The following is a 12,903-nucleotide window of genomic DNA, read 5'->3' on the forward strand; positions in this document are numbered from 1 at the left end:
AATTCATATGGTAACTAGATTTATTAATTTTTTTAAATAAATTTATTTTTATTTTTGGCTGTGTTGGGTCATCGTTCCTGCGTGTGGCCTCTCTCTAGTTGCAGCGAGCGGGGGCTACTCTTCGTTGTGGTGCATGGGCTTCTCATTGCGGTGGCTTCTCTTGTTGCAGAGCACCGGCTCTAGGCGCGCGTGCTCATTAGTTGTGGCTTGCAGGCTCCAGAGCGCACGCTCAGTAGTTGCAGTTCACGGGCTTAGCTGCTTCGTGGCATGTGGGATCTTCCCGGACCAGGGCTCAAACTCGTGTCCCCTGCACTGCCAGGTGGATTCTTAACCACTGCGCCACCAAGGAAGCCCCTAGATTTATTAATTTTTAACCAATGTCTTTTTCAAACACAGTCTTTCTCTGATAACATTTTCCAGAGTGTTGCATATTTAGTTCTATACTTAGAAGTCTGCTTGATCTGAATATCTGCATGAAGCAGCATTGCACTTGAACAAGATAGCCATGGCGTTGATGGTGTCATAATTCTTGGGTACAAATTTCACTGTGGTCACTGTCAGTCTCACGAAGGGAAACTGGAAGTTGTGTTATCCCCTATACTTTTCCTAGTAATTCAAGGAGGACAGAGAAAGAAAAATCATTGGAGTTGAGAGATGATTGAACAAAAATACATGAATTTCATAGATTGCAAAATGTGCTTCTGGAGAGAAAGAGACTCATGGTTACCTGATGCATGGTAATAGGGAAAGCTTCAGAGAACCGTGTGTGGGCTGTCAAAGATGGTGCTAAGCTTTGAATAAAATTGCATTTTATCATCTCGATGAGAAGCAATTAAAAGTTGAAGAACAAAGACTTAAAAGTAAATTTAGACCAAGATACGTTGATCTCTGTAATTTAAGCAAGTTACTTTGCTTTCTCATTCTTAAAACTGATGAACTTCAACTTTGAGGAATCATTCTGTCCTCTTCAGTCTCAGTGGAGGTATTTGATTATTGTCTAGCTCCTGGGTTAAGTTGCAGGAATTTCAGTTTGAAGAAGACAGGTAACCTCACAAAGCAGTGATTTTTAACCAAGGGTTTGTATCAGAGTTATGTGTGGATCATTTGGAAATATTCATGTTTAGGTTCCTAATCTGTGAATCTGATTCAGTAGATCTGGGATGGGACTCAGTGATCAATATTTTAAAAAGTTCATTGGCTCATTCTGGCACATACCCTCATACTTTCAGTTGAGAGCACTCTGGTAGACAACTGTGTTTTACCTGGGGACTGACTTTGGAAAAGTTTCTGGAAGTCACCCTGTGGGTATGATCATTCTTTATTCAGAAATCTGTCTTCCATTTATACCTCGTGTGTTAATTTCCTAGGGCTGCTGCAACAAATTACCACAAACTTGGTGTTCTAAAACAACAGGGATTTATTCTCTCACAACTTTGGGGGCCAGACGTCTGAAATCAAGGTGTGGAGAGTGCTGCGCTCCTCTAGAGGGTCTAGGGGAGGATGTCTTCCCTGGTTCTTCCAACCTCTGGTGGTTGCCAGCATTCCTTGTGTTGTGTCTGTATCACTTCAGTTTCTCTGTCCATCTTCCTGTTACCTTCTCTTCTGTCTTTGTTAAATCTCCCTCTGCTGCCTTCTTATAGGGACACCACTCAGCCCAGATGTTCTCTCCCATTCAAGATCATTAACTTAATTGTGTTTGCAAACTTTTTGTGGAATGCAGAAACATTTGCAGGTTCTGGGGTTTAGGACCTGGATGTCTTTTGGGGGTCCATTATTTAGCCTGAGACAGCTGGCTATCACCTCACTGCATATAATTTATATGGGCTGCTCTGGCCCATTGAGATTGATTTCGTCCCTTTCCCCACTTGTCTCCAGCTACCAATTCATGGCCACAGGGAAATGGAAGCCTTCTGTGACAGTGTTTACCCACAAATCTTGCTTTCTTGGACCTAGATCAGATAACCCCTCACATAGCTAGAGATAAATTATTTTACTAAGTTGTCAAATACACCTCCAATTTCAGCCATTTGTATGGCAAATACCTTTGGTCATAAGTGGAGTGGGAGTATACGATCAGTGCAGCAAACCATCATCCTCACTGACGAAGGCATCCCAAGCATGTGTCCCAGCAACGGTGGCTCTTGTTTAAAGCTCATCCTTAAGAAGAGAATATCACAGTGACCAGCATTACATGACTCGATTCCAGGAGAGGCACGAGCCTTCTTCCCTTTCACGTGAGCCTTGACCTAAGCCAGGCATTTACAATGCTGTCAAGTTTGGTTTTAGGAGAGAGAATGTAGTTAGCTGTAGTTAGCTGATAGGAAAGAATTTAGTTAGTTGAAAGGATAGAATGTACTTAGTTGAATGTAGTCACTTGATTTCTGAGAGAAATGTAATTTCTGAGTCAAACTTTATGAAAACTAGCTATAGCACCTTAAGAGAATTTTTTAAACAAGGGGCTTCATTTTCCCCATCTACAAAAGGAAGAATTTATTTCATGACCTCTAAGGCCCCTTTCAGCTCTGAAATTCCATTTTGTTGTTTCTTGAGTTTTAACAGTTTGTCCTAAAAACACTATTACTAAAAGGCTTGTTCTTGTGCCATTAGTAGGCAGGTGCAAGATTGGTAGTAAAGATGATTTTAACCTGGAGCTTCCTTGATTGTGTGGTAGAAATATATGTAAAAGTATTTTGAATGGAACAATTGATAGAAAAATTTTGGCATTCCTAGGATTCTGACTTGGGCATGTTTTATATCACCATAAACTACCCATCCTTGGGCTTTATGTGTAGTGTTTCTGTACTCCAGTAATTAAATGTTTTATATCAATGGGGTTTACTAAGATTGAGAGTACACTTTCACTATTAGGCCTTCATGTACTAGTTAGTTCCTTTTTACGGAGTTTGTGATGCTTTGTGACACATGAATCTGAACTTCACAGGAGTTCACATGGGCCGAAGATAAACCCTTAGGTTCAGCCACATTTAAGGGATAAGATGAGGAAGATATGAGTAAGGAGAAGGATTGTCAAAGGAGATAGGAGAAGATTCAGGAAACTATGTATTGTGTCACAGAAAATAAGGAAGAATATATTCAATGTTTGAGAGTATTCAGTGCTGCTGAAGGTGAAGAGATACAGAACACTAGAGTGGCCTTGAACGAGGAAAGCTGATGAATTTGTTGTGATAAGTTTTAATGGAGGAACAGGGATGGAAACTAGATTGAAGAGAATAGATCAAGCGGAGATAAGAATTGCTGAAACTTCTCTCAGGAGAGGTTCTGAGGAACAAAGCGTGGCAACTAAATTGCAGAGATGGGGTTTGGAGAGACCTGCACAGGTTTGAAAGCTGGTAGAGGGGAGCAGGTAAAGGAAGAGCTGTTACCCCAGAAAGGGAAGGTCAGGACCTGTGTTAGAGGCTTAGCCTGGCAGGCATGGACCACTCCTTCCCTTCCTGTCAGAAAGGAGGAAAGAACAGATGCCAATGCAGATACATTTTAGGGAAAATGGCAAAAAAGTTAAAAGAGACTCATGAATGAATGCTCTGCGGAAGTGTGAGATGTTAGTGTGTACTGTTGTTAATGTTCTCTATTAATGTTGAATTAGTCACCTACCAGGAGCTCAGGAGGTCTGCACTTGCGGCCAGTCAGTGCCACCCCTCTGTAATAGATACCCCAGCCCCCTTGACTGCAGGGAAGGGCCGAATCATAACTCCTCATCTCCCAGGCACATGGATTGATCAGTGGGGAGGACAGGTGACCTACATCATACCAGTTGGAATCTTTTCAAACTGGAGCTGGGAGAAAAGAACTGTGGGTTTCTCTTATTCAGAGATACAAAGATGTGAATGGGTGCTGTTGATATGGACATGTTTATTGTTTCTTGTGTAGCAAAGAAACAGGGAGTGGGGATGTTTGGGATGGAAAGAGAAGAGTTGAAAGTAGAGGGGGCAGAGTTTATGTTTTTTTCCCAATTTTACTGAGAAATGGTTAACAAGGGGGTAGAATTTTAAATTCCTGTGTCCCTGTGGCCAGCTCCATCTGGATCTTTTTTATGGTTTGGCTACATAAACGTTAGGTCCCCCTTACCCTTAAGGTAGAGTTTAGATTTTTGAATTTGAAACTAAAGAAACCTTAACTAATATAATGTGAAGTCAGAATAGGATTGGTCAAGAGTTACAGTGTTTCTTTTCAGGTACAACAGAAAGGCCATGGGACAAAGAAGTGGAAAGTACCATCAAGACTGGTTGAGGTGATGGGCTGCCTGGGAAAGGATGTGAGGACTGTTGGCTGGAGATGAGGGGGAATCAAGGGACTTCAGTTCCTAACGAAGTGAAGTAGATACAAGGGTAGGCAGTTGTGATCAGGGTATATGAGTGTTGGATGCATTTGCAAAGCAAATTTTCCTTTTTTAAGAGAAATAATGGACTATCATAAAGCACTAAAAAGATTCAGGAAAATCCCTTTGTAATTTTTTCATTGAAAAGGATAAGGCTAACATCCCGTGTTTAGATTTGTTGTGTTATCATTTACACAAAGAGGACTTGACCTACAATATAGCAATTTTGTTGAATTTTACAAGACCCTTTATAATAGAGTTTGTTGTGTGATGTGCAGCTGACAGGGAAACAAGAATCTTCTCATTTGAAACTCAGTTCTTTCTTCAAGAAAATATTCTCACAGGCAAAAAGTTTGAAAAAAAAAATGATCTAGGGCAGAATTGAATTTATTGGAAAATTTCTAGTTGCTTAGATATCATTTTCTACCTTTATGAACAGGTAGTTTTTTAATCTTTACCATATTGTTAAATTACTCTGGTTAGTATTGAGAGTGATAGTGTATAAAAAACCTTTAATGGTCTGTCTCTTCTGAAAAGCCCACTATTACTTGTGGGTTCAGGACGGCTCCTACAAGGAATAGAATTAATGTAAAGACGCTTATCAGCAAGAGTCTCCTGAGGCTGGAGCTAGACATTGACTCTGCACTTCTGTACATGCAGACTCAAGAGACATTAGCTATATAATAGGTTGTCCTAGTTCTTGAGTGAATTTGAGTTCTTCAAAAAGAACATCCAATTTATAGCATGGTCTTTGTGCCTTGATTTACCCCTTATTTTCTTTTGATGTTTTACCATTTCTGTATTTGAGGACACGTTTTACCATACCCTGATAATGATGAAATGTGTCCTAAATTTTATTAGCTCCCATAATTATACGGTAGGTAAACTGACTACTGTAGCCACACTGAAGAACTCCCATGGAGTCTGTCAAGACACTGGCTAAGGATACATGTATCGCATCTTAAATAATATAAAATCTGTAACTAAGCATCTTTGTCCTGAATTGGGACGTGCTTTGCTAGAAACGGAGTTCACTAGCTGGATGCAGTCTTTTTGATCACACACATGTAGACTTCCTCTCACACTTAGAAGATAGATCTACAAGGCAGTTCTGCCTCTGCTCTGCTGTGCTGCCTGGGAAATGTTATGAACTTACCATTTCCTCATGTGAAAGATGAGGGGTTGGATGGCATCTGATCCCCCTTTTCCCATCTCAGAGTGAATGAGATGAGTCTCATAAGTCCAAATCCTTCTTTAAAGAAAAATGTTCCAACTGCATCATGTTATTAGACACATAGTCCTCTCTTCAACGCAATTTGCTGTTATATCTTAGAGATGCGCTTGTGTTTTCTTTGTAACATCTCACTCAAAAGTAAGAAACTAGAGGTGTGGGTAGCATTTTCTTGGATTAGCTGTAGTGGAACAACGTGATTACAAGGAGCTTACACGTGACGCCAGAGCTGGGAGGTGTGATGGGGCAGTCTTCTGCTGCCTGGACGGAGCCTTGGAGGCTCCAGGGAAGCTTTCTGTCTGCTGCACCACCGCACCCGCCAGTGCGGCACTCACCAACTGTAAAGCAGAGTCAGGAGGTGGGACCCATAAAAGCTGCTTAATCCATTCCTCTGTCCATGGACACCTAGCTTGCTTCCAGGACCTGGCTATTGTGAATAGTGCTGCAGTGAACACTGGAGTGCATGTGGCTTTTTTTTTTTTTAATTTTTTTAAACATCTCTATTGGAGTATAATTGCTTTACAATAGTGTGTTAGTTTCTGCTGTATAACACAGTGAATCAGCTGTACATATACATATATCCCCATATCCCCGCCCTCTTGCGTCTCCCTCCCACCCTCCCTATCCCACCCCTCTAGGTGGTCACAGAGCACCAAGCTGATCTCCCTGTGCTATGCAGCTGCTTCCCACTAGCTATCTGTTTTACATTTGGTAGTGTATATAAGTCCATGCCACTCTCTCACTTTGTCCCAGCTTACCCTTCCTCCTCCCCATGTCCTCAAGTCCATTTTCTACGTCTGCATCTTTATTCCTGTCCTGCCCCTAGGGTCTTCAGAACCATTTTTTTTCCTTTAGATTCCATATATATGCATTAGCATACAGTATTTGTTTTTCTCTTTCTGACTTACTTGACTCTGTATGACAGACTCTGGGTCCATCCACCTCACTACAAATAACTCAATTTCGTTTCTTTTTATGGCTGAGTAATATTCCATTGTATATATGTGCCACATCTTCTTTATCCATTCATCTATCGGTGGACATTTAGGTTGCTTCCATGTTCTGGCTATTGTAAATAGTGCTGCAGTGAACATTTTGGTAAATGACTCTTTCTGAATTATGGTCTTCTCAGGGTATATGCCAAGTAGTGGGATTGCTGGGTCGTATGGTAGTTCTATTTTTAGTTTTTTAAGGAACCTCCATACTGTTCCCCATAGTGGCTGTATCAATTTACGTTCCCACCAACAGTGCAAGAGGGTTCCCTTTTCTCCACACCCTCTCCAGCATTTAATGTTTGTAGATTTTTTGATGATGGCCATTCTGATACAATGGAATATTATGCAGCCATAAAAGGAATGAAATTGGGTCATTTGTAGAGATGTGGATGGACCTAGAGACTGTCATACAGAGTGAAATCAGAAGGAGAAAGACAAATATCGTATATTAACGCATATATGTGGAATCTAAAAGAGTGGTACAGATGAACCTATTTGCAAAGCAGAAATAGAGACACAGATGTAGAAAACAAACATATGGACCCCGAGGGTGGGAAAGGGAGGGTGGGATGAATTGGGAGATTGGGATTGACATATATACACTACTGTGTACAAAATAGGTAACTAATGAGAATGTGCTGTACAGCACAGGGAACTCAGTGCTCTGTGGTGATCTAAATGGGAAGGAAATCCAACAAAGAGGGCATATACATGTACATATAGCTGATTCACTTGACTGTACAGCAGAAACTAACACACCATTGTAAAGCAACTTTATCCCAATAAAAAAACAAAACAAAACAAAAAGCTGTTTAAGTCATTGGCATAGAAACTCTGAAATTATTCTGAGATAGTCTCCCATAATTGGGCTTCAGTCTCCTTTCCATGTGTCTTACTCATTAAGTTGTTATGAAAACAGTTATATTTATTCCATTAATGAAAAGGTATGAATATTGAAATTTCCAAAGCAATGAAACTATAAGACCATATTTTGAATAAGAAAAATAGAGTACATGGTCTAATTTTAATCATGTCCTATATTTTACTGTGGTAAAATGTAGTACAGTGTTGTGTGTCTTACAAATGACGTTTTTTACTTCATGAAAAGTCTCTCTCTTTCACAGAGCTCTACCTGCCCTGTGCTCCTTAGCCTCACCTGTGTTTTCTTCATTTCTGCAGTACCAATAGGATGACCCACAAGGGCCCTGGGAGTTGCTTGCTGACTCACTCAAGCCTTTTGGCTTTGGTCATTTGCTGAACGCAAAATGTGAAACAGGGTGAAAAGAATAATTCCATCTTGTTTTCTCTCTTTACAGGCTCTGTACAACTCAATCAAGAATGAGAAGCTTGAATGGGCAGTGTAAGTATGCTGCATGTCAGCCATTTAGTAAATGAACTACTTGCTCTTTTCTTACTGTCTTTCTTTGTGCCTTAGCGGTGACCCTGGAGAAGGGTTAATTGCACCAACTGTTCTCATTTTACACCAGTGTCTTACCTACTTTGTATAAGACACAAAAACCCTGAGTATCCCATGTCTTTTTCTTGGTACCCAGCATGCTCCTATTCTTATTTTAAGCTGTTTGCTATGCTTGTATGCAATCAATTATCTTTTTATAAAAAATAGCATTCAAAAAGAAAATACGGTAAAATTACATAAATTCCAGAATCTAACACAGATGATTTGGGTACCATACACTGATTCTGATTATCTCCTTCTTATCATTATAGCAAGGTTTTCTAATCCTGTTTCCTGTGACACTAATTATACCAGGATATTGATAGATAAGCTTAAGAAATGATGGATTAAATGAAGCTAATTTTTTTTTTAACTGAAGAACTTCCAGGAGCTTGTACAGTGCTGATGTTTATTGTCAATCTGTAAGAGAGAAATAGAATTTGCAATGTTTCCTGAACCTATTTTGACAGTAAAATGTAAGGTTTCAAGGTACATACTTTGGGGGAGATAGTATTACAGATAAATTATAACTAACTCTATGTAGACCAAGAAAACCACCCTTGTTAAATTTCTACTAATCAATATAGCAGTTAAGAATTTAATTTTTTAGAAATTGTTAGAGCAGAATCTTTACTAAATTTTTAATCCAGTTATCAAGAAAATTAGAGCCAAATATGTTTTTAAATTAGAACTACATGTGAATTTTATTTTTGATTTTCACTGATATTAAGCTTTCATAAATATTTTTCTGACATGTTACCTAACATAGCCATCTACAGTGAACTTAGGTTTACAAATCATAACTTGGGGGAATAAATCTTATTCTTTCATAATGCACACTGTGGAAAAATGGTTTACCAGTTGACTAGATCTTACATATAACATGCTAGAATGAATTAAAAAATACCAATACCACTTAAATTGTTTGACTAATTGTAAGGGAATGTGGTACTATTTTAAATTGGGGATTCAAAGTATGAGACTGTAATATTTGCAAGTATATGTGATGGCCTATGTTTCTGTGTATGTATATCACCAGACTCAAGTAGAGATAGTGTATCATTTCAAGGAAAACTCATTAAAATTAATATGAATTCATGGCCTGAGGTCCAAAGCGATTATTTTTGGACTTATTTCTCATGAATGAAAGTGAGTTTCCTAGAAAAATTTCATAAATGATATACTTAGACCCTTGCTGAAATATGAAAGGCGTATCTTGACCTATGCAGGATGTCTACTCTCGAAAAAATTAATAGAATGAAATAATTGTAAATATATTCATATTGTGAGAGAGAATATTTTGATGATTCTTTTATAAATTTATTTTTAAAAGCAAATAAATATACTCCTGAGGATCTGTTTTGTAAATCTAGATTTTTGATATATTGAATTTGCTACATTAGGTTTTATTTACATTTATATATAGTGGCAATTCGGTATAAGAAAGCTTTATCTTGGGCCCTATCCATGGATGAGGGTGAATGTTTACCCAAGAACTGGATTCTTCTTTGGCCCTCTTGTCAGGTCAACAGGGCATTGTGTTCAAGAGCCCAGATTTCAAGAGTAAGACAGATTTGGGTTTGAATTCGAGCTCTGCTGTGTACCAGCTGGACCACTGGCCATGTGATCCTTGAGGCCTCAGTTTCCTCTTCAGGATGACACTGTGAAATATTCTAAAACAATAAGCATAAAGCAAGTTACCTCTCAAATGGTAACTAATATTGTAGCTTTTAAAGCTCAGATTTCTATTTTATTTGTCATTTCCCTTTTTATTTCTCTCTTGTTCATACGGTTTCCTATCCACATTTATTCATCACCTACCAAGAATAAGGCAATACAGTAATTTATCATATAATTAACTTTCTTCTCGTATAAAATGAAGCGATTGGAAGAAATGATCACAGCTGTCCTTTTCAGTTTTAATATTCTGTGAATTTTGAAACGTTACGACGTATCAGTATTTCTCAAGCTGGCTCCTTGTCTAGATACACTGCTGTTATCTAGAGGATATAAAACAAAAAGGGTTTATGGGTCAGTGTGATGGACTCTTTGAATTTCTTCAGTAGATAAAGGGCCAATATCCTAACCTTTTTGATCCCTGAGTCCTGTTTTGATAATGAAGTACCTTTCAACAGCTAATAAAACTAGTGTTCCCTAGAACAGTGGTCCTCAACCTTTTTGGCACCAGGGACCCGTTTTGTGGAAGACAGTTTTTCCATGGATGGGGGCAGAGGGGGGTGGGGAGGGATGGCTCAGGTGGCAGTGCAAGCGGTGGGGAGCCGTGGGGAGTGATGGGGAGCGGCAGATGAAGCTTCCCTCACTCTCCCGCCACTCACCTCCTGCTGTGAGGCCTGGTTCCTAATAGGCTGCGGACTGGTATCCCCAGGGGTTGGGGACCCCTGCCCTAGAACACACTTTAGAAAACCCTGCTGTCCATATATCAACTTATGTGATCTTCAGATCAAGAGCTAAGCTTTTTCATTCATAAGTAAGTATATATGCATGTGTGTAACTGTATGTAATACTGTGCTTCCCCAGTTTTCCTTGTATCTCTCCAGTCACACCTTCTCTGATTCATTTTCCTCCTATTAGCCATTAATGTTAGTATTTCCCGAAGATTAGCACTTAGAATTGTCTTTTCACTAAAGTCCCATTCTCATCAGTCTCATTCAGTCTTAAGAGTTCATCTGCCATATCTAAAAATTCTTACCTTATATGCAGCTCTGCCCTCTTTCCCAGATTTCAGTTCAACATTTGCATTTTTCTGCAGGACATTTCCTCTGCACTCAGCACTCATCATCTGTCTCTAGACTTCGTCACATGTTCTCCACTTCTATTAATGGCACCAGTATTTCCTACATTCTGGGCTCCCATCATCCTTGAACCTCTCTGGCCCCTCGTTCGCTCCTGCGGAACTGGCCCCACCAGCAGCCCCACACCATTCCTGCTGCGGCACTCCGAGTTCAGACATCCCTGCTTCTGCCTCCTGACTGTCTCCGCCTCCAGCCTCTTTCCTCTACTTTAACCTGTTTTGAAGCCCTCCTCTGCTCTAAAATGTCATTAAGCTCTGCACATTGTGCCAGTAATCTATTTTATTCCCCGTACTTGTCTTCACACACCCTGTATGTCAACAAAGCTGCCACTAGATGCCATTCCCTGCACTTGCCCCATGGCTTCTGGCTTTTTGGACAGTGCTCATAAAGTAACCTCTGCTTAGAATCTACATCCCTGCCATTCTTTACAGCCCAGCTCATAACATGCTCCATGAATTCTTTCCTGATCTTACCAACCAGAAATAATCTCAGCCTTTAAACATCCACTTTACTTTATCTGATGACACAGTGATTTCTATTCTCAGTTATAGTTATTGATAGGAATGTTCCATTAAGACTGTAAGCTTAAGGAAGTTATACATGTCTGGATTTGTCCCTTTATATCCTCCTTTGAGGCGCATAGTGCTTATATGTAATGAAGTCTATATAAAAGTCTATAGAAAGAATAATAGCAACAGTGCAAGGAACTGCATTTCCTGAGAGATTTTCTACAGTTGTGTAAGTTTAGATAATAGTTACAGGAAAGGGTTTGCTACTTCAAAGTTTGTAGGGTTTCGTAGTACATACTTGCATGGGGGAGATCTTGATATTGATTTATTTTATTTTTACTGAAGTATACTTGATGTACAATGTTATGTACATTACAGGTGTGCAGTATAGTGAGTCACAGTTTTTAAAGGGTATACTCCATTTATAGTTATTATAAAATATTGGCTATATTCCCCATGTTGTACAATATACCCTTGTAGCTTATTTTATACCTAATAGTTTGTACCTCTTAATCCCCTCCCCCTATATTGCCCCTCCCCCCTTCCCTCTCCCCGCTGGTAACCACTGGTTTGTTCTCTACATCTATGGGTCTGCTGCTTTCTTGCTGTATTCACTAGTTTGTTATATTTTTTAGATTCCACATATAATTGATATCATACAGTATTTTTCTTTCTCTAACATATTTCACTTAGCATAATATAATGCCCTCCAAGTCCATCCATGTTTCTGCAAATGGCAAAATTTCATTCGTTTTTATGGCTGAGTAGTAGTCCATTGTATATATACACCATATCTGTTTTTATCCATTCATCTGTTGATGGACACTTAGGTTGCTTCCATATCTTGGCAATTGTACAAAATGCTGCTATGAACATTGGGATGCATGTATCTTTTCGAATTAGTGTTTTTGTTTCTTTCAGATACTTACCCAGCAGTGGAATTGCTGGATCATATGGGAGTTCTATTTTTCGTTTTGTGAGAAACCTCCATGCTATTTTCCACAGTGACTGCACCAATTTACATTCCCATACACAGTGTATGAGGGTTCCCTTTTCTCCACATCCTCACCAACATTGGTTATTTGTGTTCTTTTTGATGATAGCCATTCTGACAGGTGTGAGGTGATATCTCATCATGGTTGTGATTTTGCATTTCCCTTACGATTAGTGATGCTGGGCATCTTTCCATGTGTCTGTTGGCCATCTGCATGTCCTCTTTGTAAAAATGTCCTTCAGGTCTTCGGCCCATTTTTTAATCCAGTTGTGTGTTCTTTTGATGTTGAGTTGCATGAGCTGTCTGTATATGTTGGGTATTAACCCCTTATTGGTTATATCATTTGCAAATATTTTCTCCCTTTCAGTAGATTGTCTTTTCGTTTTCTCAGTGGTTTCCTTTGCTATGCAAAAGCTTTTAAAGTTAAGGGACCCATTTGTTTAATGATGTTTTTCTTTCCTTTAGGACCAGATCCAAAAAAATATTGCCACAATTCATGTCAAAGAGTGTTCTGCCTATGTTTTCTTCTAGGAGTTTTATAGTATCCAGTCTTACATTGAGGTCTTTAA

The 12,903-nt window shown here is 39.3% G+C and overlaps 1 protein-coding gene across 9 annotated transcripts in view; it reads left to right on the forward strand.

Annotated features, from left to right (window-relative positions):
- Positions 1-12,903, forward strand: part of PSD3 (pleckstrin and Sec7 domain containing 3) — a 499,749-nt gene that overhangs the window by 329,037 nt on the left and 157,809 nt on the right. For all 9 annotated transcript variants that reach the window (XM_060291626.2, XM_060291630.1, XM_030834855.2 and 6 more), the window contains one exon: positions 7,879-7,922. In XM_060291626.2, coding sequence (XP_060147609.1) covers positions 7,879-7,922 — 44 coding nt within the window. The remainder of the gene's footprint in view (positions 1-7,878; positions 7,923-12,903) is intronic.

The sequence above is a fragment of the Globicephala melas genome, chromosome 21, assembly GCF_963455315.2.
Source record: "Globicephala melas chromosome 21, mGloMel1.2, whole genome shotgun sequence".
NCBI classification, from domain to species: domain Eukaryota; kingdom Metazoa; phylum Chordata; class Mammalia; order Artiodactyla; family Delphinidae; genus Globicephala; species Globicephala melas.